Source organism: Bolinopsis microptera, chromosome 5 (assembly GCF_026151205.1).
Source record: "Bolinopsis microptera isolate Bmic1 chromosome 5, MBARI_Bmic_1.0, whole genome shotgun sequence".
In the NCBI taxonomy this organism is placed as follows: Eukaryota; Metazoa; Ctenophora; class Tentaculata; order Lobata; family Bolinopsidae; genus Bolinopsis; species Bolinopsis microptera.
This window is the reverse complement of record NC_087076.1, coordinates 20,395,770-20,420,931: the sequence shown is the minus strand read 5'-3', so window position 1 is coordinate 20,420,931 and position 25,162 is coordinate 20,395,770. Positions and strand designations below refer to the sequence as shown.

General features: G+C 37.7%; 2 protein-coding genes across 2 annotated transcripts in view; one reads left to right on the top strand and one right to left on the bottom strand.

The window, feature by feature from the left end:
• The window catches only part of LOC134814833 (tetraspanin-31-like), an 84,361-nt gene that overhangs the window by 1,469 nt on the left and 57,730 nt on the right, over positions 1-25,162 (top strand). The gene's annotated exons all lie outside the window — the stretch shown is intronic.
• On the bottom strand, positions 2,006-4,336 carry LOC134815181 (polyunsaturated fatty acid 5-lipoxygenase-like). The gene has a single exon (XM_063823690.1). The coding sequence runs from the start codon at positions 3,203-3,205 to the stop codon at positions 2,096-2,098; it is 1,110 nt and encodes a 369-aa protein (XP_063679760.1). The 5' UTR covers positions 3,206-4,336; the 3' UTR covers positions 2,006-2,095.

Below are 25,162 nucleotides of genomic sequence, written 5' to 3'. Positions count from 1 at the left end.
ATCCGACAGTCATAGGATATCCGAGATACTCTCAAACAGATGCCGTATCTTGATGCTTTTGTAAAGGAAGTGTTACGATACCACCCTCCAGTGCATTTCATCAACCGGATATGTTCCAAACAAGTCAAACTTATAGTTATATGTGGATATTACCTCCCCTCTGATACCGGCGTTTGTATTTTTGTTATTCACTTATTGTTCAGTATTTTGTTATCTTCTTTATCTGCTCAATCTTCTTTGTGTCCTACTGGTATTCGCATGATTTCTTCTTAATAAAGACTTTTTACTTGTTGGCTCGAAATTGGTAAATGTTTCAGCTGTTGAGCAGTCAGAAGGTAATGCATCACTGGGAACAGTATTGGTCTGAACTCTGAACCTGTGAAGTTCAGTCAGCCCCAAAACCCTACACCTACATTTCCTTCTTCTTAGGACCCCGATTCCGCAAAATCGCGATTCCGCACGTGCCACGATTTCCTTTTGACCTCATGGTTTAATCCGTTTAGTTGGAGATTTTATAGTTGTGGTTACATTTTGTTACGTGTCGATCATAATCCAAGCTCTGCTATTTCTCTTTTATCAATATATTTTAATTTCCACTGTGCTTAATACAAGTGCAAGTACAAGTAAAAAGTCCATTATATCTGCCAAATTTCTGATCAGGAAATGAAATATTTGAGAATGGGACAGAAATTGGAAAATATGAATTTTCGTTTTGTAAAGCTTACTGTTAACTGTAGTATGCTTCGACGCTTCGTCCGACCGGAATCAAACTTCCAGCACCTTAGTTGTGACGGTATCATATGCCATCTAGAGTTTGCTGACTAATTGGTTGCTGGAGAAAATTCAGTCAAAACTGTAAAATTTTGGTCCAGGAAATTTCATTTTCAAAAATTGAAAATGGGGCAATACAGAGAAAAGAACACAATTAATTTTTCATTAAGTCCGGGATTTTGACTTCCAGTGTCTCAGTTTGATCTCGTACCATTCTTAGTCTTTTGGTTTACTGGCCACTGGGCAAAAATTCCATAAAATCTGTCAAATTTTTTTCAGGAAACAGTGTCGTGCATACAAACAGGCAGATCTCTGGAAGATTAAGAGCGGAAAATAGAAAAACGCCAACATTTCAGAAGAAATGCCAATGGCATCTGCAAAGTATGGATTGAGGAGATGACTGGAAAGAAATAAGGGGCTTATATAACTCTATAATAAGTTCACCAGTTTTTGGGAAAGATAGAACGATTTGTTTGGTAAAATTGTGTGCTTTGAAGACTGATATAATAGTCAGCCTGTTCAAAATAATTTATTTTTACTTTTTAAGATTTTACACAATAATTGCATTTTATGATTTATATTTTCAATTCCAATTACATTAAGGTAAGGACAGGATTTTTAGTGCTTTTTAAACCATTTTATGTTCAATTCCTGTTTAGTTCCTGCATGTCATGCGCACTGCGCAGGACCGTTTTAGGTTATACAATTATTATCGTTTTAGGTTATACAATTTTTGACCAATTTAAGTAAATATCATCATACGAGCTCAGGAAACAAAAAAATGGAACTTGAAGTTGAAAATACATTTTTCTTGCGACAGATTTGAGAAATTGTCATATTAATAGTTTTTAGTTTCCATTGGAGCTGTTTTCACTTAAAAGGAATTTCGATATTCTTTAAGAAAAAAGAAATCAAAACTTTTAATCACAATAAAAGAATAAACATCAAATTTACATTTTGATTTAAAACACGATGTCAACAAGAGTTCTATTATAATAATATGTATTTCTACAGTTGACAAACAGCGGCTTAGACACTATTATTTATCCAATTTATATATTATGCTATTTTATTATACCCAGATATTATGTAAACGTATATAATTGTATACCTTTACATATTATGATGGTTAGATTAACTAATATGTAATACTCTCCCTCCACAGGCAGAACTGTTAATGTTAAGTTACAAACTTTAGCAAAGTACAATACAATCTTCAAACCATGCATTAAAATTGAGTCGACAAAGAATATTCTGTTCAAGTTGTACTTGCAAATCTTGTTATCCTGAATCAAGTTGTATTTGCAAATCTTGTTACCCTGAATCAAGTCTGAGTGGTTAAAGGGACATTATCTGGACTCAAAAGATCATACTTTAAATAACGTCCCACATTTCTAGCATCTATCTTTACCTTGAGCTCCCTCATTCTCTCTGCCATTCTCCGGATACATGCTTCCTGTTCTGGAGCTACTGCCATGTTTTCTCCGATGATGCCCAGTTTATCTTCAGCAGCATCTCCCAGGAAGAACCTCTCGATTGGAGAGTACACTCCAAGGTTGTACGCCACGTTGTAGCCAAGGAACGCTATTTCTCCTACTGGTAGGGTGTCTAGGATCCTGTCCATGGTAATCACTTCGTCTTGATTAGGTGGGGCCATTCTCATGCAGGTAGGAAAATTTGGTGCGAAGGAGTAGGTGAACGTTTGGAAGTTAACAGAGGCGTGGTAGAAAGAGAAGTTGAAGATGATAGCTGTCAGAAGCTCGATAAGTTTTTCTTTGGTTGACAGTGATTTTGGGAATCCGGCACCATTTTCGAATCTCCGGAAACCATTTTCGACTATTTCTTTGCAGAAATTTTGGATTTCCTCGTCTTTTTGAACGTCCTCATCTGATAGGTATGCCAAACCAACCATTTCAATTACATAACTTTCAATTATCTTCCAGTTAGCCATCATATCATCCCTGTGCAGATATTCGGGAATGTCCTTAACTCCACGATCCTCTACACCTTTGGGGAACAGAAGCTCTTCGTAGCAGAATTGTTTGTAATAATTGTCAAAAACTTTCCTCGTTTCATCACCGACTCCTAAGAACATAGAAAAGCCGCCCTCCTCAGGATTCATGAAAATAACTCTTGCTTGCACGTTAACAGGTACAATTCCCTGTATGTGTGGCTGCAGAAGTCTCAGTATTGGGTGAGCGTTCGGCAAGTTCCGATATGCAGCCACTCCAAAGGATTCTCCTACACCATGGGCTCTTGCAAAATGTGCACATAGGGAATACCTGTTCAAGTCCGAGCTCCTAAAGTAAATCTTGGCTAAGAGCCACTTCAGATATTCCGGATCTTCTTTGTCTGTCCCTGGCTTTGGAGGTGTCCACCAGGTTTGGGGTTTTCCGTCGTTTCTATTTTCCAGCCGTATCAACACGGGAATCATTCGACCGTCGGTGGTCTGGTAAAGAAGACAATCAGCCAGAGTTACATACCATGTTTGTTTAGTTCCAGTCACTTTCAGACTCTGCTTACCTCCATGCTTAACTCCGATTAATCCATCTGTCGTCACTTCAAATAAGTGTCCGTCCTCCAACACCTGTTGGGGTGACTTTCCTTCCAGTGAATAATCAGTGATCTCTCAACACCCTCTTTCCATCGTCCTTCCAAAGATTCCACCTTCCTAAGTTTTATTGCATGTGGTCCACAAAGCATTTGTCGACCAAACTCTTCATCCTTATGCCAAATTTTGATAGCTTTCTGTGCTTCGTAAATTTGAGTTTTATCCCAGCCCATTTCTTCAGCCTTTATCATCATATGGTCTCTGTAATGGTCAAAAGAGTCAAACCTTTCCTCCTCGTAACTGAAAATTATTTTTTGGAGAACGTTTTGAAGGGCGTTCTTTTGAACTTCACTCTTTCCTCCCAGCTTTAAAGCCAGGTACACTTCCAAACGAGCCTCTCTGAACTGCAAGAACCTGGGTAACTTGTCGTAATCCTTGACTCCCAAGTACCCTGGATACAGTAATGTACCTTCCTCTTTTGCGGGATCCACCCACTTTACCATGGATTGAGTCGTCTCCAAATCTTCTTCTCTTGCTTTGATGATGAATTCCTCGGTTTCATGGTGTTTCAGAGTTCCAGTCCCTTCTCGGATTAGAAAATGTGGTGGACATCCCATCTTAGCAACAGTAGGATTTCCTCGCATCGGGTTGTGTGGATACACAAAGTTCTTGATGGGAAAACGATAGACCTGATAGTTAAAGATAATGGTGATCTCCCGCACAAAAAGGGCATCTTTAATCAGCTCCAACTTATTACTCTCCAAATCCACCTTCAGCAGTTTGGGTACTCCAATCGTGTCAGGCAGCCAGTGCTGAATCCTAACACTTCCCTCAGTGTCGAAGTCAAAGCTCTCAGTGACCCTGATAGGTTGGGATTCAGTGCTGTCAGATCCTGGGTTGATGGTTATGATCATAGTTCCGTCGCACCATTTCTTGCTCTTTTGGAGCTGCGGATAATTTGACCCGGTCTGGATGATGAAGGCATAGGGTACTTCTTCTTGAGCAGGCATTGTTGTAGCTAGAAATAATAATTAGGTTTTGGTCAATACAGCACGTAAGAATTTAACAAATGTGAAAACAATTTATATCTACAACAAATACAAGTATAAAACCAGATCCCACGATACGGATAAGTGCACGTGTGCACGTGTGGACATGACCACGATAAAGTGCACCAAAATAAACTTACAATCGAACTAAACAGAATACACGATAATATAACGACCGTATTGTACGATTTAGTAACTGATACCTCAGATGACATTCGTCCAATAATCAAACGAACAAGTTTAACGAGTGTGTTTCATTATTGTCCCGATCGAACTACAAGGGAGTAATACTATTATACATTTGCCTAAGAACTGAAGAGTATAATTAGTGAAAATTAAAAATAACGACACTGCTACTTACTATACTAGCACAACTGCAGTTATTTAACTATTTAATAATGACGCGAATACTACACTTAAAGTTGTTTGAGCTTACGTTGACAAAGCATCTGCCACAATTATAACATACACTGGAACCAACAATTAAAATAACTTCGGAATTTTACCTCATGAAACGATCAACACAGAACGAATGACCCTGACATCCTTAAAATAAAAACTGTTACATTATTTACACAATGACCAGTGTCATGTGAATAAAGCAACAAACATACCGGCAGGAACTGAAACTGTTCTGTCAAAAATAAATACTCCTATCAAGAAGAATGATTAACATTAACTTACTTAACAGTCGCGAGAAAACTTGATTAGATGTAATTGGAAACGAATATGTAATACCTGCTATAAGATATGAGTATTGTAATATAATATATATCATATGAATAATTTCGATGACTGAAGGTGGTGAAAGAGGTGAAAGAGGTGAGGAAAGAGAAGTAAATAAGGAAATAATATAGTAGGGAAGGACTGAAGGAGGTTGGGATAAGATGGAGAAGAATGTAAGATCACCTAATACATGTAGTACCTACTAGTAATTGATTGTGACATTGTAGCGCGATGCGTTACTGTGCCGCGCCGCGCACTTAATAAGGCTTCTCACAGCTAAATCGGCGAGATGCGCTACTGTGCCGCGCCGAGCTGCCATGAATTGACATCGTCAATTAAAGGTGTATATAAAGCATGTTATTATATGTATGAATTATTTTTTGCATAACATATATTTGTAAACCAATGACAAATTCAGCAGGCAATGTTTCAATGGAGATGCATTGCTCCATGGAGACATTGGCATTTGACCACATTGAATCAAAATTCCCAAAGTATAACGTTAAACGTGACCGTAACGTTTATGGTAAGTTATAGAACTCCTGACCAAACGGAGTTCCATAAATTGCTTATGGTACGGCAACAGCCTTGTTTTGAAGGCAACATGAGCCTTGTTTTGAAGGCAACATGAGCCTTGTTTTGAAGGCAACATGAGCCTTGTTTTGAAGGCACAAGGCAACAGCCTTGTTTTGAAGGCAACAGCCTTGTTTTGAAGGCACAAGGCAACAGCCTTGTTTTGAAGGCAACAGCCTTGTTTTGAAGGCACAAGGCAACAGCCTTGTTTTGTACGGCACAAGGCAACAGCCTTGTTTTGTACGGCACAAGGCAACAGCCTTGTTTTGAAGGCACAAGGCAACAGCCTTGTTTTGAAGGCACAAGGCAACAGCCTTGTTTTGTACGGCACAAGGCAACAGCCTTGTTTTGTACGGCACAAGGCAACAGCCTTGTTTTGAAGGCAAAATTTTGAAGTTCGGTGCCTTTTAATTGTGTAAAATTGCCAAAAAACTGTAACTTCTTCCGACACAAAGTGTTCATTGTCCAATGAGCATCCTGCCATGCTGTTACCATCGTGTTATTCTCGTGGTTGCCACATGACAGCTTACCAAACTGCTATTGGACAGCGCACGTTTGTCACGTGATTTGTCATTTGATTATTGATACTTATTGAGCACTGTATTTCATAAATCACATTTATTGAGGTACAGTACTGAATAAATGTTAAATTCTTTTATGAAAGTAATTCCTTTGCAATAGATACTCCTCTAATTTCCAACGATTACAGTGATATTTCAAGCTTGACTCAACCCTTGCTGTTCTCTCAAACTATAAGGATGAGAATTGTGAATCTAATTTTGCTTGAGCATGAAATCCAGCCCTTCTCGCTGGCTAATATAGGTCACGTTATCTATCATAGCTGACTGTACTTCGTGACTGTGTCACTCGGTTACCACGTGCCCGACAAACTGGTGCCGTACCATAAGAAAGTAAAACTTACACGGTTGCACGGTTATAGGATGTAGATAAAAGTGCAGATCACTACCCTACCCGGACAGATATGGAATCTCTACCTGCTTAGCTAGGTAGCTATTCTATTTGTAATTCTATATTTTACTCCTTATTGGTGTTATACCGTACTGGTACAAGACCAAAAAAATTATTGGACCAACAAATGTCAGCAATTTTCGATAACATTTTATTGACTGTTCATAAGTTATTTAATTTTCCAGCAGCTACAATTCTCAAGGGCAATAAAAAGACACAATTCTGATTTTATCATCGCATTCGTGATCACATTTGATGACTCATGACTGGCTTAGACAAAGTAGACAGGACAAAGTTTACAAAATAAACAAGTATGTTTTTATTAAACACTTCTAGCTACCAATAATAATAACTAAATCAAGACTATAGATGCTTGACATGCGAAAGCTGAAAAACGGCTTCTAAAATGTGAAGAATGCAAGACGTGTACATTTACAGCATTCGTATCATTCAGTTTTGATCTGTCATCGACATGCATTGCAAGCAAAGTGTAGTGGGAGGTAAGGGGAAGTACTAAAATTACTTGGATTTCTATCGCTTTGATAAAATGACTACAAGAAGATGTGGAGTTAATATTGTTTATTTATATGATATAGATTATTTATTCTTTAGTGTAGATTAACTTTATTTTTATATATTTTACTAAGTGTGAAGGATCAACCATACGTTATTGATATTGTTGAAATATTTAATGATAAATTGATATAACAATAAATGATTGTAATATTTTTATTGAGGCACATGCCACCCCATCGCGGGTTTACTACTACTACTACTAAGAGGAGGATCCACGCAGAAAAGAAGACACGCAGAAAAGAGAGACGGTAAATCAAGCGCTTTCATTTCATTATAGCATTGTGATCGTATTTGCAATTAGTAGCCCTAGCCCCTCTGCAGTCTGTATTCTATCAAATATATTTCCTACTGCCGAATCCCAGGTAAATGGTCCAAGCAAGGAAATATATTTGTGATACTAAAAATTTGTTAACTGGAAAAGAGATCTGTAAAAGTAAGACTTGTCTGTCAAAGATAAACTGCTAAACTGATCTTGGCAAAATATAGACTAACAATTCTGTAACAGGCTGATTGGCAAAGCATAGACTAGCAATACTGTAACAGGCTAATTGTCAAACTATAGACTAACAATTCTGTAACAGGCTGATTGGCAAAGTATAGACTAACAATGCTGTAACAGTGTAACAGTGTAACAGTGTAACAGTGTAACAGTGTAACAGTGTAACAGTGTAACAGTGTAACAGTGTAACAGTGTAACAGTGTAACAGTGTAACAGTGTAACAATGTAACAGTGTAACAGTGTAACAGTGTAACAGTGTAACAGTGTAACAGTGTAACAGTGTAACAGTGTAACAGTGTAACAGTGTAACAGTGTAACAGTGTAACAGTGTAACAGTGTAACAGTGTAACAGTGTAACAGTGTAACAGTGTAACAGTGTAACAGTGTAACAGTGTAACAGTGTAACAGTATAACAGTGTAACAGTGTAACAGTGTAACAGTGTAACAGTGTAACAGTGTAACAGTGTAACAGTGTAACAGTGTAACAGTGTAACAGTGTAACAGTGTAACAGTGTAACAGTGTAACAGTGTTATCTGCTGATTAACCTATGTTTTTTATCTATTTTATATCTGTTCTCACAGTTTCTGCAAGTACCTATGAAGCCGAGTAAGTGAAGTAACTCAAAATTCTGATGACGAGTCTCATTAAACATGGATGTTTAATGTCTAGAACATATCTTTGATGAAAATGCGTTCGAAGTTAGAACTATTATATATCTATTATATCTATATTATATACATGTATATGTAATAACTTATCACCTGACATTTCAGTATTACTGTTTGACCACTCAGTTAAATTCGTGATAACATTAACTGTGCGATCATGATAAATTGTCGATTTACTTGTTTATTAAATTAGATCAATAGGTAATAACAGTGCAGTTCATTTATATATATATATATATATAATATATATATATATATATATATATCAAATTATATTAAACATATTTAAACATATTAAAAAACATATTTTGAATCAAAACCCGGAAATTCTTGCACCTAGTAATCTGATATTCCATAAAAAATGAACCGCACTGTTATTAGCTATTGATCTAATTTTAAAAACAAGTAATTCAACAATTTATCATGATCGCATTGTTATCACGAATTTAACTGAGTAGTACGTGGTCAAACGGTAATACTGAAATCTCAGGTGATAAATTATTACATATCGTGTTAATAAGCTACAATGATGTCCTCAGCAATGCGGACTCAAAACCAATTGATTATGCTAGCCAATACAGTCTCCCAACAGAATGTATACTGGTGATTAGGTGATAACTTGGTAAGTAATCGGGCACGAGGACCGAGGACACAAGAGCGGTTCTTTTATAAAAGGGTGGACATGAGGGCGGATCTCATGATACTCACTTTGTGTCCCCCGCCGCATGAAACAAGACTGGTTCATAAGTGACAAAAGGGATAGATTAGGGGAGTCAGACATGAACAAATTTCCCAACAGTCAGAGACTCCAGTCTGTTTACTGCAAAATGATATTATCTTATTACCTTAGTATAATTGCTGTACAACTACTACAAAATGATATTATCTTTTATTGTACAACCGGTATTAGACAACTACTTTGACGTGCACTGTTTGCTTGTAATAATTGAACCGAGCGTGCTAAATCACTCTACAGTCGATCTTCGAAATTTTTCTAAAAAATATCAGCTTATGCTTTGTTAAAGATTGGGTTAGGGTTAGGGTTGGGATCAGATTAGAGGGCTAGGATTTCGAATAGTCATTCAGAGCCAGCTAGAGAACGTTTTTAAAAAGTCACGTGACAGTCGAGTGATTAATCATCATCCCGATTGAACAGCAAATTTGGGAGCATGGAAGTGGAACGAATAAAGCTGTATATAATAGAGCAACAACATAAGTATAACATCACAGACTTTCACATTCCTTTTCCACACCCAGCTGGCACTTAAGCGTTCCTTTATGACTCATCTCCCCTCATAACACCATCCTCCACTATTCACTTTGATTTCTCCGGCAACCTCCACCAGGGTTGCCATACCCCAGAGCAGGGTCAAAAGGAAATCGCGGCACGTGCGGAATCGCGATTTTTCGCATTTTACGCGACAAATTTGATAAGTGAGATTTGGAAAAATGAGAATATTGATCAATTGTTAAGACAATTAATCTATATTATAACTTTATAAATTATAACATACCTTTGCGAACACAATATTATATGAACAAAAACTTATGAGGGTAAAGGGAATATTTCTACGAACATGATAAACGTGATAGTGAAAAACTTATACAAAGGATGCCATAATGCTGGCAACATGCCGCAACCTCTATTTCTAAGTAACCACCTCTAAATCGTACGTTACACACAAACCAACTAGCAAGTCATTACCCTACAAACCAGTATATACCCCTAATTCATAATTCTATTACTACAAATACATGATTATCTTTTGCTGCGAGTTTCGAGATTTTTGCAACGACTTCGCCTACGTAGTTTGTCGCGGCGCCGCGATTTTTTGCCTAAATAATCGTGATTTTCTTTTGTCCTTGCCCCAGAGGCAGGCAGAGCATCCAAATGCTCTCCTTTCGTGGGCCATCCAGGCCCAGCTTCTCTCCAAAAAATAAAATGACGTTATATAGGTCATATATAAAAAAATACTTAACTTACAAAAAATACTTAACCACAAAAATCTCGTGTAGGTGTTTATTAAATTACAAAATTAAGCTCGTATGATTCATACCTTAAATATGTCATCGCTTTCAGTTTCAACCTAGACTAACACAGACAAATCATTTATCCGAATCGATGTAGAATTCTATTAATATACACATGTATCCGAAGCGTGAAGAGCAAAGGTGACATATAGCTATAGGTGCGGTAATATTTTGCAAATTGTGCGATTCCGCACCAGCTTCATCAAAACTACTTTTTTATGGCGGCAAATGTGCAGACAAAAATATTGCAATTAAGCTAAACAATACGCCAAATTTTCAGCCTTTAGGAACTGTCTGGTTGGACTATTCAACTGCGTATCATATGAGGTTATTGTCTTTCGTTGAGGCAATTTAAAATGTATAATTTATATAGACAAAGCACGCAAACGTTTATGTCTCAGATAGACCGCTGCGGGATAAATTTGGTAGATAGCACTGAGTGCCCCGGGGCACGAGGTGTTTGTCTTTGTATAGTCGAAGACAAACACCTCATGTCCTCATGAAGCGATGGTCTACACTGATATGGTTTGCGTCAAATGTATATTAGATATATATCAAAGATGATGGCGGCTTTCGAGTGTTTGTCAGTCACGTGTCACGCCCACAAACACGTGACCACAGACACAGTTAACAATCAATATAATAACTTAACGATATAACGTTTCAACACACCATGTGTTGTCTCTGGTGGAGAGGGATCAATTTACTAGGATGTCATTAGCAGAAAATAGTGGTTACATAGTCCCATGCTAACGACTGGAATCGTATTTGTAGCAATATCAGAATTTCACAAATCATAGAAACTGATAATTGTAGCTACAACCCAATCTAGACAAACTGTTTTATAATACCCTCCGGCGGAAGTTACAAATACAACAGATAATACCGATTTCCCTTTTGAACCGTGAAAATGACCTTACATGTTCGGTGTTCGGTCATGCTTACGCGTAGCTTTCAGAGTACAAAGTAGGTATTATGATATCATATGATATTTATTAGTCAATTTTGTCTATACAGTGTTTGTTATTACGGGTGCTCGATATGTGTATTGCTGACAAATTACGTTTCCAGTCGTTAGCATGGGACGATGTAACCACTATTTCTGCTAATGCACATCCTAGTACTTTGATCACCAATCCACCTGAGACAAGCCACATTGTGTGTTGAAACGTTATATCGTTAAGATTTTTATATTGTTGTTATCTGTGTCTCGTGGTCACGTGTTTGTGGGTAGTCCGACACGTGACTGACAAACAACTCGAAAGCCGCAATCATCTTTGATATTATCTATATTACATTGACGCAAACCTATCAGTTGTGACCATTCGTTCATGAGGACATGTGGTGTTTGTCTTCGACTATACAAAGACAAACACATCGGCCCCGGGGCACTCAGTGCTATCTACCAAATTTATCCCGCAGCGGTTCTATTGAGCATACGTTTTGCGTGCTTTGTCTATTAAATTATACATTTTAAATAACTCAACGACAGACAATAACATCATATGATACGCCTGTTGAATTGTCCATCCAGAAAGTTCCTTAAGGCTGAAATTTGGGGCGTATTGTTTAGCTTTTATTTTGCTATATTTTTTGTTGCACATTTGCGACATAAAAAAGTAGTGTTGATGAAGCTGGTGGGATTGCACAAATTTGCAAAAGCAAAATATTACCGCACTTTAGCTATATGTCTCCTTTGCTCTTCACGCTTAGGATACTTGTGTATCATTATAGAATTTACATCGTTCGGAATAAATGTTTTGTCTGTGTTAGTCTAGGTTGAAACTGAAAGCGAATGACATATTCTGTAAGGTATGAATCATACGAGCGTAATTTTTTGATTAAAGGTAATAAACATCCGTCACACGAGAAATTTTTTTTTTTTGTGGTTAAGTACTTTTTTGTAAGTTCATGTAATTTTTTTATATTATGGGACATATATAACGTATTTTATTTTTTGGAGAGAAGCTGGGCCTGGTGGCCCACGAATGGAGAGCATTTGGATGCTCTGCCTGCCTCCGGGGGCAAGGGACAAAGAAAATCACGAAATATTTACGGCAAAATCGCGGCGCCGCGACAAACTAGTAGGCGAAGTGAAGTCGTTGCAAACATTTTTTTTTTTTTTTTTCTCGACTGAAACTCGCAGCAAAAGATAATCAGGTATTTGTAGTAATAGATTATGAATTTGGGTTTACTGGTTTGTAGGGTAATGACTTGCTAGTTGGTTTGTGTGAATAACGGCTTCGATTTAGAGCGGTGGTTACTTAGAAATAGAAGGTTTGCGGCTGTTGCCAGCACTATGCATCCTTTGTATAAGTTTTTTTCCACTATCACTTTTATAATGTTAGTAGAATATTCCCTTTACCCTATAAGTTTTTTATTTCCATTATAATATTGTGTTCGAAAGGTATGTTATAATTTATATAGTTTATAATATAGATTAATTGTCTTAACAATTGATCTTATTCTCATTTTTTCCCAAATCTCACTTATCAAATTTGTCGCGTAAAATGCGAAAAATCGCGTTTCCGCAGTGCCGCGATTTCCTTTTGAACCTGCTTCTGGGGCTTTTTTATGGCAACCCTGGGTGGAACGGTTTGCCCCCGCGAGAAATCAAAGTGACTAGTGAGGATGGTGGTTATGAGGGGAGTTGAGTCTTAAAGGAACGATTAAGTGCCTGGTAGGTCGTGGAAAGGAATGTGACAGTCTGTGAGCGTTATATTGATGTTGGTGCTCTATTAGATACAGCTTTATTTCGGTCCAATCTCCATGCTCCTCCAATGCTGCTGTTCTTATAAAATCGGATGATGATTAATCACTCGACTTGTCACGTGACTTTTTAAATAACGTACTCTAGATGGCTCGAATGGACTATTCGAATTCCTATTGGCCCTCGAATCTGTTCCCAACCCTAACCTATAACCCAATCTTTAACATAGCATAAGCTGCTATTTTTTAGATAAATTTCGATGATCGGACTGTAGATGTGATTTAGCACGCTCGGTTCAATTTATTACAAGCAAACTAGTGCACGTCAATTAGTTGTCTTAATAACGAGTTGTACAATAAAAGAATATTATGCATTTTGTTGTAGTTGTACAGGCATTATATAAGGTAATAATATTATATCATTTGCAGTAAACAGAATGGGTCTCTGACTTGTTGGGAATATTTGTTCATGTCTGGGACTCCCCTAATCTATCCCTTTTTGCACTTATGAACCAGTCTGTTTCATGCGGCGGGGGCCTCAAGGGAGTTTCATGAGATCCGCATCAGGTCCACCCTGTTATAAAAAACCGCTCTTGTGTCCTCGGTCCTCGTGCCCGATTCAATTACCCAAGTTATCTACTTAATCAACAGTTATAACTTCTCGTTGGGAGACGGTATTGGCCTAGCCATAACATTGGTTTTGGGACGTCCGCATTGCTGAGGCATCATTGTAGTTATTACACGATATGTAATAATTTATCACCTGATATTTCAGTATGACCGTATGTCCTCCGTACTACTGCTGGTAATATTCCGTGTTACAAGCGATCTTGATAATATTGTTGAATTACTTGTTTTTATATGCAGATCAATAGCTATAACAGTGACTGTTATTTTTTATGGAATATCGATTACTAGGTGCAAGAATTTTCCGGGGGTTTTTTTGTTTCAAAATATGTTTTTTAATATGTTCTATATATGTTTTAATATAATTTGATATATATATATATGAACATTCTAGTGTTCACTGAATGTCCTAAATTTATATATATATATAAATGATCTGCACTGTTATTAAACTTATTGATCTATTTAATAAACAAGTAAATCAGACATATTTTTCATGTTCGCACAGTTAATGTTATCACGAATTTAACTGAGTGGTCAAAACTGTTAAATACTGAAATGTCAGGTGAGAAGTTATTACTGTTTACATGTATATTAATATAGATATATTAAAAATATATAATATATAAAAGTTCTAACTTCGAACGCATTTTCATCAATGCTGTGTTCTGACATAAACATCCTTCACTTCGAGATGGCCAGGCCCTACTCTAATGCTGTCTTATTGTGATGATTAATTCTGAAAAGCTAGGACAACTGGGAATGATCCCCCAGTAGAAGAAAATCGAGATTTTCGCGTCTCTTGCTCTTCCCCCCCCCATAAAAATTGGAGCTACTGACCCTGATTCTCAGTGCGTAATCACCATCTTCATACAGCAAAATTTTCCATGCTATGTGTGGAATATAATTTTATCTCACGTTATTTAAATATAATTCGCATTTATTCATGATATTTTATTATCTTTGTTTTTATATTTTATATATAGTATACATATTCGCAGAATATTAATTAGCATTTATCCACACTATATTTACATTACACGTACAAGTGATTCATTATCAGTGCAGTTGTGTACAACACCAACTACACCGATTATAATTAAAATGTTTCGCGATTGGCAAATTGATCGGGTGTAGTGGTGTGGCTCCACACGGCATGTTAATGATATACCAAGTTTGTACGTGTAATGTAAATATTGTGTGGATAAAATGCGAAGATATATTCTATTAACTGATTAAACAAAAAAAAAATTTATGCCCATGTTTAATGAGGACTCGTCATCAGAAATTTTTGAGTTAATTCACTTACTCGGCTTCATAGTACTTGCAGAAACTGTGGAACGATATATAAAGATAAAAAACATTAGGTCAATCAGCAGGATAACACTGTTTACACTGTTACACTGTTACACTGTTACAATGTTACACTGTTACACTGTCACGGTTACACTGTTTCCACTGTTACATCTGTGTTTATTCATGTACACTGTTTTCACTGTTACACTGGTACACTGTTCAATCTGTTACAGGTTATCACTGTTACACTGTTACACTGTTACACTGTTTACACTGTTACACTGTTACATGTTACACTGTTACATGCTTACATGTTACACTGTTTACCACTGTACATGTGACACTGTTACACTGTTACACTGTTTAAACTGTTACACTGTTACAATGTTACACTGTTACACTGTTACACTGCTAAATGATTACACTGTTTACGTTGTTACATTGTGTACACGGGTTAACACTGTTACTGCAATGTTAGTCTATTCTTGCCATCAGCCTGTTCCAGAATTGTTAGTTATTGTGTTGACAATTAGCCTGTTACAGTATTGCTTAGTCTTTGCTTTGACAATCAGCCTGTTACAGAAAATTGGTTAGTCTATATTTTGCTCCCAAAGATGCAGGGGGTTGAGCAGTTTATCTTTGAAGACAGTCTTACTTTTACAGATCTCTTTTTCCCAGTTAACAAATTTTTAGTTCACAAAATATATTTCCTTGCTTGGGACATTTACCTGAGGATTCGGCAGTAGGAAATATATTTGATTAGAATACAGACTGCAGAGGGGCTAGGGCTACTAATTGCAAATCGATCACATATGCTTATAATGAAATGAAAAGCGCTTGATTTACCGTCTCTCTTTTATGAGTGTCTTCTGTTCTGCGTGGATCCTCCTCTTAGTAGTAGTAGTAGTAAACCCGCGATGGTGGTGGCATGTGGGGCATCAATAAAAATATTACAATCATTTATTATTTATATCAAATTTATCATTAAATATTTTCAACAATATCAATAACGTATATGGTTGATCCTTCACTCTTAGTAATTATATTTTTAAATAATAAAGTGAATCTTCTCTAGAGATAATAAATAATCTATATCATTTAAATGACAATATTAACTCCTAATCTTCTTGTTGTCATTTTATCAAGCGTAGAAATCCAAGTAATTTTAGTTCTTCCCCTTTACTCCACTACACTTTGCTTGCAATGCATGTCGATGGGACTGATCAAAACTGATGATACGAATGCTGTATAATGTACACGTTTGGCATTCTTTCACATTTTTGTAGCCGTTTTTCTGCTTTCGCATGGTCAAGCATCTATAGTCTTGTTTTAGTTATTATTATTGGTAGCTAGATGTGTTAATAAAAACATTACTTGTTTTATTTGATAATTTGTCCTGTCTACTTTGTCTAAGCCAGTCTGAGTCACAAATGTGAATCTCGATTGCGATGATTAAATCAGAAATACGTCGTCTTTTTTATTGCCCTGAGGGGAATTGTTGCTGCTGGATAAATTAAATAAACTTATGAACAGTCAATAAATTGTTATCGAAATTGCTGACATTTGTTGGTCCAATAATTTTTTTGGTCTTGTACCTGTACGGTATAACACAATAGAGTAATAATATAGAATTACAACTAGAATTGCTACCTTAGCTAAGCAGGGTAGAGATTCCATATCTGTCCGGGTCTAGGTAGTGATCTGCACTTTTATCTACATCCTATAACCGTGCAACCCGTTGTAAGTTTTACTTTTTATGGTTCGGCACCAGTTTGTAGGGCACGTGGTAACCGATGTGCACAGTCAAGAAGTACAGTTCGCTTTGATAGATAACGTGACCTCTAGTAGCAGCGAAGGGGAAGGGCATGGATTTCTTTGGCCTCAAGCAAAATTAGGATTCACAAAGTCTCTCCTTATAGTTTGAGGAGAACAGCAGGGTTGATGTCAAGCTTGAAATTATCACTGTAATCGTTGGAAATTACCCCACCCCCCCCCCCCCTGTGGAGTATCTATAGGCGCCAAAAAAATAAATAAACACCCCCCAAAAAAGGGGGAAAAGGAATACTTTCATAAATGTATTCTAAACTTGTATTCAGTTACTGTACTCAATAAAATGGGATTTATGAATTACAAGTTGCTCCAATCAAGAAGAAATAATCAAAATGACAAATCACGTGACAAACGTGCGCGTCCTTCAAGCAGTTTGGTAAGCTGTCATGTGGCATCCGAGAATAAACACGAGGTAACTGCATGGCAGGAGTCTCATTGGACATTGAACTCTTTGCTGTCGGAACAAGTTTACAGTTTTTTGGCAATTTTCAAATTAAATGGCACCGAACTTCATAACTTTGCACATCAAAAAAGGCTGTTGGCCTTGTGCCTTCAAAACAGGCTGTTGCCTTGTGCCTTTCAAAACAGCTGTTGTTGCTTGTGCCTCTTCAAAACAAGGCTGTTGCTTGTGCCTTCCAAAATCAAGGCTTTTTGCCTTGTGGCCTTCAAAAACAAGGCTTTGCCTTGTGCCTTCAAAAACAAGGATGCTGACTTGTGCCTTCAAAATACAGGCTTGCCTTGTGCCGTACAAAACAAGGCTGTTGCCTTGTGCCTTCAAAACAAGGCTGTTGCCTTGTGACCTTCAAAACAAGGCTGTTGCCCTTGTGCCTTCAAAACAAGGCTGCTGTTTGCCTTCAAAACAAGGCTGTTGCCTTCAAATCAAGGTGTTGCTTCAATAACAAGGCTGTTGCCTTCAAAACAATGGCGGTTGCCTTCAAAAAAAAGGCTGTTGCTTGTGCCGTACAAAACAAAGGCTGTTGCCTTCAAAACAAGGCTTGTTGCAGGTGCCTTTCAAAACAAGGCTGTTGCCTGCAAAACAAGGCTGTTGACTTTGTTGCCTTCAAAACATGGCTGTTGCCTTCAAAACAAGGCTGATTGCCTTCAAAAAAACAAGGCTGTTGCCTTCAAATCAAGGCTGTTTTGCCTTTCAAACCAAGGTGTTGCCTTCAATACAAGGCTGTTGCCTTGTGCGTACTAAACAGGCTGTTGCCTTCAAAACAATGGCTGGTTGCCTTGTGCCTTCAAAAACAAGGCTGTTGCCTTCAAAACAAGGCTGTTGCTTGTGGTGCCTTCAAACCAAGGCTGTTGCCTTCAAAATTAAAAACCTACACAAAAAAAAAACAAGGCCTGTTTCCTTCAAAACATGGCTGTTGCCTTCAAAACAAGGCTGTTGCCTTCAAAACAAGGCTTGTTGCCTTTCAAAACAAGGCTGTTGCTTCCAAATCAAGGGCTGTTGCCTTGTGCCGTACAAAAAAAGGGCTGGTGCCTTCATAACAAAGGCTGTTGCCTTGTTGCCTTCAAAACAAGGCTGTTCGCCGTCATAACATCCGGGGATGTTGGCCTTGTGCCTTCAAAACAAGGCTGTTGCTTCAAAACAAGGCTGTTGCCCTTGTTTGCCTTCAAAACACAGGCTGTTGCCTTCAAAACAAGGGCTATTGCCTAAAACAAGGCTGTTGCCTTACAAAACAAGGCTGTTGCTTCAAAACAAGGCTGTTGCCTTCAAAAACAAGGCTGTTGCCTTCAATACATGGCTGTTGCCTTGTGCCGTACAAAACATGGCTGTTTGCCTTCAAACAAGGCTAGTTGCCTTGTGCCTTCAAACAATGGGATGTTGCCTTCAAACAAGGCTGTATCACGACAGGCCCTAGCCGTACCATAAGCAATTGATAGAAATCGTTTGGTACCTCCAAGGAAGGTTCTATAACTTACATAAACGTTACGGTCACGTTTACAAATCGTTATACTTTGGGAATTTTGATTCAATGTGGTTCAATTTGCCAATGTCTCCATGGAGCAATGCATCTTAATTGAAACATTGCCTGCTGGAATTTGTCATTGGTTTAAAATATATGTTATGCAAAAAATATTTCATTCACTAATAACATTGCTTTATATGACCACGTTTAATTGACGATGTCAAATTCATGGAGCTCGGCGCGGACAGTAGCGATCCTCGCGATTTAGCTGTGAGAGCTTTTTAATTGCGCGGCGCGGCACAGTAAAACGCATCGCGATACAATGTCACAAAAATTTCAAAAATTACTAGTTAGGTAGTACTACAGGTTATTAGGTGATCTTACATCTTCTCCTTCTTATTCCAACCTTCCTTCAAGTCCTTCCCTACTTTATATTTCCTTATTTACTTCTCTTTACTCACCTCCTTTCACCTCTTTCACCACCTTCAGGCATCGCGATATTATTTCTTATGAAAAAGATTTATATTTTATTTTTCAATACTAATTCTTTATAGCAGGGATTACATATTCGTTTCCAATTTACATCTAATCAAAGTTTCTCTCGACTGTTAAGTAAGGTTATGTTATCATCTTCTGATAGGAGTATTTTATTTTTGACAGAACCGAGTTTCAGTTCCTGCCGGTATGTTTGTTGCTTTATTCACATGGCACTCCTGAGTCATTGTTGTAAATAATGTAACAGTTTTTATTTTAGGATGTCAGGGTCTTCGTTCTGTGTTGATCGTTTCATGAGGTAAAATTCCGAAGTTATTTTAATGTGGTTCCAGTGTATGTTATAATTGTGGCAGATGCTTTGTCAACGTAAGCTCAAACAACTTAAGTGTAGTATTCGCGTCATTATTAAATAGTTAAATAACTGGCAGTTGTGCTAGTATAGTAAGTAGCAGTGTCGTTATTTTTGAATTTTCACTAATTATACTCTTCAGTTCTTAGGCAAATGTATAATAGTATTACTCCCTTGTAGTTCGATCGGGACAATAATGAAACACACTCGTTAAACTTGTTCGTTTGATTATTGGACGAATGTCATCTGAGGTATCAGTTACTAAATCGTACAATACAGTCGTTATATTATCGTGTATTCTGTTTAGTTCGATTGTAAGTTTATTTTGGTGCACTTTATCGTGGTCATGTCCACACGTGCACACGTGCACTTATCCGTATCGTGGGATCTGGTTTTATACTTGTATTGTTGTTGTAGATATAAATTGTTTTCACATTTGTTAAATTCTTACGTGCTGTATTGACCAAAACCTAATTATTATTTCTAGCTACAACAATGCCTGCTCAAGAAGAAGTACCCTATGCCTTCATCATCCAGACCGGGTCAATTATCCGCAGCTCCAAAAGAGCAAGAAATGGTGCGACGGAACTATGATCATAACCATCAACCCAGGATCTGACAGCACTGAATCCCAACCTATCAGGGTCACTGAGAGCTTTGACTTCGACACTGAGGGAAGTGTTAGGATTCAGCACTGGCTGCCTGACACGATTGGAGTACCCAAACTGCTGAAGGTGGATTTGGAGAGTAATAAGTTGGAGCTGATTAAAGATGCCCTTTTTGTGCGGGAGATCACCATTATCTTTAACTATCAGGTCTATCGTTTTCCCATCAAGAACTTTGTGTTTCCACACAACCCGATGCGAGGAAATCCTACTGTTGCTAAGATGGGATGTCCACCACATTTTCTAATCCGAGAAGGACTGGAACTCTGAAACACCATGAAACCGAGGAATTCATCATCAAAGCAAGAGAAGAAGATTTGGAGACGACTCAATCCATGGTAAAGTGGGTGGATCCCGCAAAAGAGGAAGGTACATTACTGTATCCAGGGTACTTGGGAGTCAAGGATTACGACAAGTTACCCAGGTTCTTGCAGTTCAGAGAGGCTCGTTTGGAAGTGTACCTGGCTTTAAAGCTGGGAGGAAAGAGTGAAGTTCAAAAGAACGCCCTTCAAAACGTTCTCCAAAAAATAATTTTCAGTTTACGAGGAGGAAAGGTTTGACTCTTTTGGACCATTACAGAGACCATATGATGATAAAGGCTGAAGAAATGGGCTGGGATAAAACTCAAATTTACGAAGCACAGAAAGCTATCAAAATTTGGCATAAGGATGAAGAGTTTGGTCGACAAATGCTTTGTGGACCACATGCAATAAAAACTTAGGAAGGTGGAATCTTTGGAAGGACGATGGAAAGAGGGTGTTGAGAAGATCACTGATTATTCACTGGAAGGAAAGTCACCCCAACAGGTGTTGGAGGACGGACACTTATTTGAAGTGACGACAGATGGATTAATCGGAGTTAAGCATGGAGGTAAGCAGAGTCTGAAAGTGACTGGAACTAAACAAACATGGTATGTAACTCTGGCTGATTGTCTTCTTTACCAGACCACCGACGGTCGAATGATTCCCGTGTTGATACGGCTGGAAAATAGAAACGACGGAAAACCCCAAACCTTGGTGGACACCTCCAAAGCCAGGGACAGACAAAGAAGATCCGGAATATCTGAAGTGGCTCTTAGCCAAGATTTACTTTAGGAGCTCGGACTTGAACAGGTTATTCCCTATGTGCACATTTTGCAAGAGCCCATGGTTGTAGGAGAATCCTTTGGAGTGGCTGCATATCGGAACTTGCCGAACGCTCACCCAATACTGAGACTTCTGCAGCCACACATACAGGGAATTGTACCTGTTAACGTGCAAGCAAGAGTTATTTTCATGAATCCTGAGGAGGGGCGGCTTTTCTATGTTCTTAGGAGTCGGTGATGAAACGAGGAAAGTTTTTTGACAATTATTACAAAACAATTCTGCTACGAAGAGCTTCTGTTCCCCAAAGGTGTAGAGGATCGTGGAGTTAAGGACATTCCCGAATATCTGCACAGGGATGATATGATGGCTAACTGGAAGATAATTGAAAGTTATGTAATTGAAATGGTTGGTTTGGCATACCTATCAGATGAGGGACGTTCAAAAAGACGAGGAAATCCAAAATTTTCTGCAAAGAAATAGTCGAAAATGGTTTCCGGAGATTCGAAAATGGTGCCGGATTCCCAAAATCACTGTCAACCAAAGAAAAACTTATCGAGCTTCTGACAAGCTATCATCTTCAACTTCTCTTTTCTACCACGCCTCTGTTAACTTCCAAAACGTTTCACCTACTCCTTCGCACCAAATTTTTCCTACCTGCATGAGAATGGCCCCACCTAATCAAGACGAAGTGATTACCAATGGACAGGATCCTAGACACCCTACCAGTAGGAGAAATAGCGTTTCCTTGGCTACAACGTGGCGTACAAACCTTGGAGTGTAACTCTCCAATCGAGAGGTTTCTTCCTGGGAGATCTGCGCTGAAGATAAACTGGGCATCATCGGAGAAAAACATGGCAGTAGCTCCAGAACAGGAAGCATGTATCCGGAGAATGGCAGAGAGAATGAGGGAGCTCAAGGTAAAAGATAGATGCTAGAAATGTGGGACGTTATTTAAAGTATGATCTTTTGAGTCCAGATAAATGTCCCTTTAACCACTCAGAACTTGATTCAGGTAACAAGATTTGGCAAATACAACTTGATTCAGGATAACAAGATTTGCAAGTACAACTTGAACAGAATATTCTTTGTCGACTCAATTTAATGCATGGTTTGGAAGATTTGTATTGTACTTTTGCTAAAGTTTGTAACTTAACATTAACAGTTCTGCCTGTGGAGGGAGAGTATTAACATATTAGTTAATCTAACCACCTAAATATGTAAAGGTATACAATTATATAACGTTTACATAATATCTGGGTATAATAAAATAGCATAATATATAAATTGGATAAATAATAGTGTCTAAGCCGCTGTTTGTCAACTGTGTAAGAAAATTCTATATTATTATAATAGAACTCTTGTTGACATCGTGTTTTTAAATCAAAATTGTAAATTTGATGTTTATTCTTTTATTGTGATTAAAAGTTTTGATTTTTTTTTTTTCTTAAAGAATATCGAAATTCCTTTTAAGTGGAAAACAGCTCCAATGGAAACTAAAAAACTATTAATATGACAATTTCTCAAATCTTGTCGAAAGAAAAATGTATTTTTCAAACTTCAAGTTCCATTTTTTTTGTTTCCTGAGCTCGTTATGAATGATATTTACTTAAAATTGGTCAAAAAATTGTTATAACCTAAAACGATAATAATTTGTATAACCTAAAACGGTCCTGCGCAGTGCGCATGACATGCAGGAACTAAACAGGAATTAACATAAATGGTTTAAAATGCACTAAAAATCCTGTCCTTACCTTAATGTAATTGGAATTGAAAATATAAAATCATAAAATGCAATTATTGTGTGTAAAATCTTAAAAAGTAAAAATAAATTTATTTTGAACAGGCTGACTATTATATCAGTCTTCAAAAGCCACACAATTTTACCAAACAAATCGTTCTATCTTTCCAAAAACTGGTGAACTTATTATAGAGTTATATAAGCCCCTAATTTCTTTCCAGTCATCTCCTCAATCCATACTTTGCAGATGCCATTGGCATTTTTTTTCTGAAATGTTGGCGTTTTTCTATTTTCCGCTCTTAATCTTCCAGAGATCTGCCTGTTTGTATGCACGACACTGTTTTCCTGAAACAAAATTTGACAGATTTTATGGAATTTTTTTGCCCCAGTGGCCAGTAAACCAAAAGACTAAGAATGGTACGAGGATCAAACTGAGACACTGGAAGGCAAATCCCCCGGGCTTAATGAAAAATTAATTGTGTTCTTTTCTCTGTAATTGCCCCATTTTCAATTTTTGAAAATGAAATTTTCCTGGACCAAAATTTTACAGTTTTGACTGAATTTTCCTTCCAACAACCAATTAGTCAGCAAACTCTAGATGGCATATGATACCGTCACAACTAAGGTGCGGAAGTTTGATTTCCGGTCGGACGAAGCGTCGAAGCATACTAACAGTTAACAGTAAGCTTTACAAAACGAAAATACATATTTTCCAATTTCTGTCCCATTCTCAAATATTTCATTTCCTGATCAGAAATTTGGCAGATATAAATGGACTTTTACTTGTACTTGCACTTGTTATTAAGCACAGTGGAAATTAAAATATATTGATAAAAGAGAAATAGCAGAGCTTGGATATGATCGACACGTAACAAAATGTAACCACAACTATTAAAATCTCCAACTAAACGGATTAAACCATGAGGTCAAAAGGAAATCGTGGGCACGTGCGGAATCGCGATTTTTGCGGAATCGGGGTCCTAAGAAGAAGGAAATGTAGGTGTAGGGTTTTTGGGGGCTGACTGAACTTCACGGGTTTCAGAGTTCAGACCAATACTGTTTCCCAGTGATGCATTACCTTCTGACTGCTCAACAGCTGAAACATTTACCAATTTCGAGCCAACAAGTAAAAAGTCTTTATTAAGAAGAAATCATGGCGAATACCAGTAGGACCACAAAGAAGATTGAGCAGATAAAGAAGATAACAAAATACTGAACAATAAGTGAATAACAAAAATACAAAAAGCCGGTATCAGAGGGGGAGGTAATATCCACATATAACTTATAAGTTTGACTTGTTTGGAACATTATCCGGTTGATGAAATGCACTGGGAGGGTGGTATCGTACACTTCCTTTACAAAAGCATCAAGATACGGCATCTGTTTGAGAGTATCTCGGATATACTATGACTGTCGGATCAGTGTGGCTGTTTACCTGGGGACCTCAGGCTATCATGTTCATAAACATAACCGAATAGAGATTAGGCGGAATGACAGGCTAAGCGCGGCCCAGTAACGTGGCTGTCTAGTGTCTATACCAGCTTCAGAAAATCCTTTATCTACCTGAACGATGGTAAGTTAGTCAGCAAGGTCAAAAGGAAAAAGCGGCACGTGCCAGAATCTCGATTTTCCCATTCTCCGCGACAAATTCGTGATTTTTGACGTTGCAGAGGGCGAGACAATTTGCAATTTTCTCAGATCCTCGGCGACAAATCGCGATTATTCCAGTTCTCTGAGCTGAGGACCAAATTTGCGCATTCTCCTTTAAATCCGAGGGCCAAATATCACAAATTTGTACATACTCAACACATTAATTTAACCAAATAACTTCCAATAATGCTGTTTTGTAGCAATAATATATTCGAGATTATGTTACACTATGTGTAACCAATAATTACAAGGCTTACGGGGCCGGGACTTCACTATCGCAGTTGAAAATGCAAGGGTATAAACCCCACCTATTAAATTATATTCTAAAAAACCCATTACATTTGGTAGTTAAAAACGTGGCAAAAGTATGTAATCGGCCATGTACCAA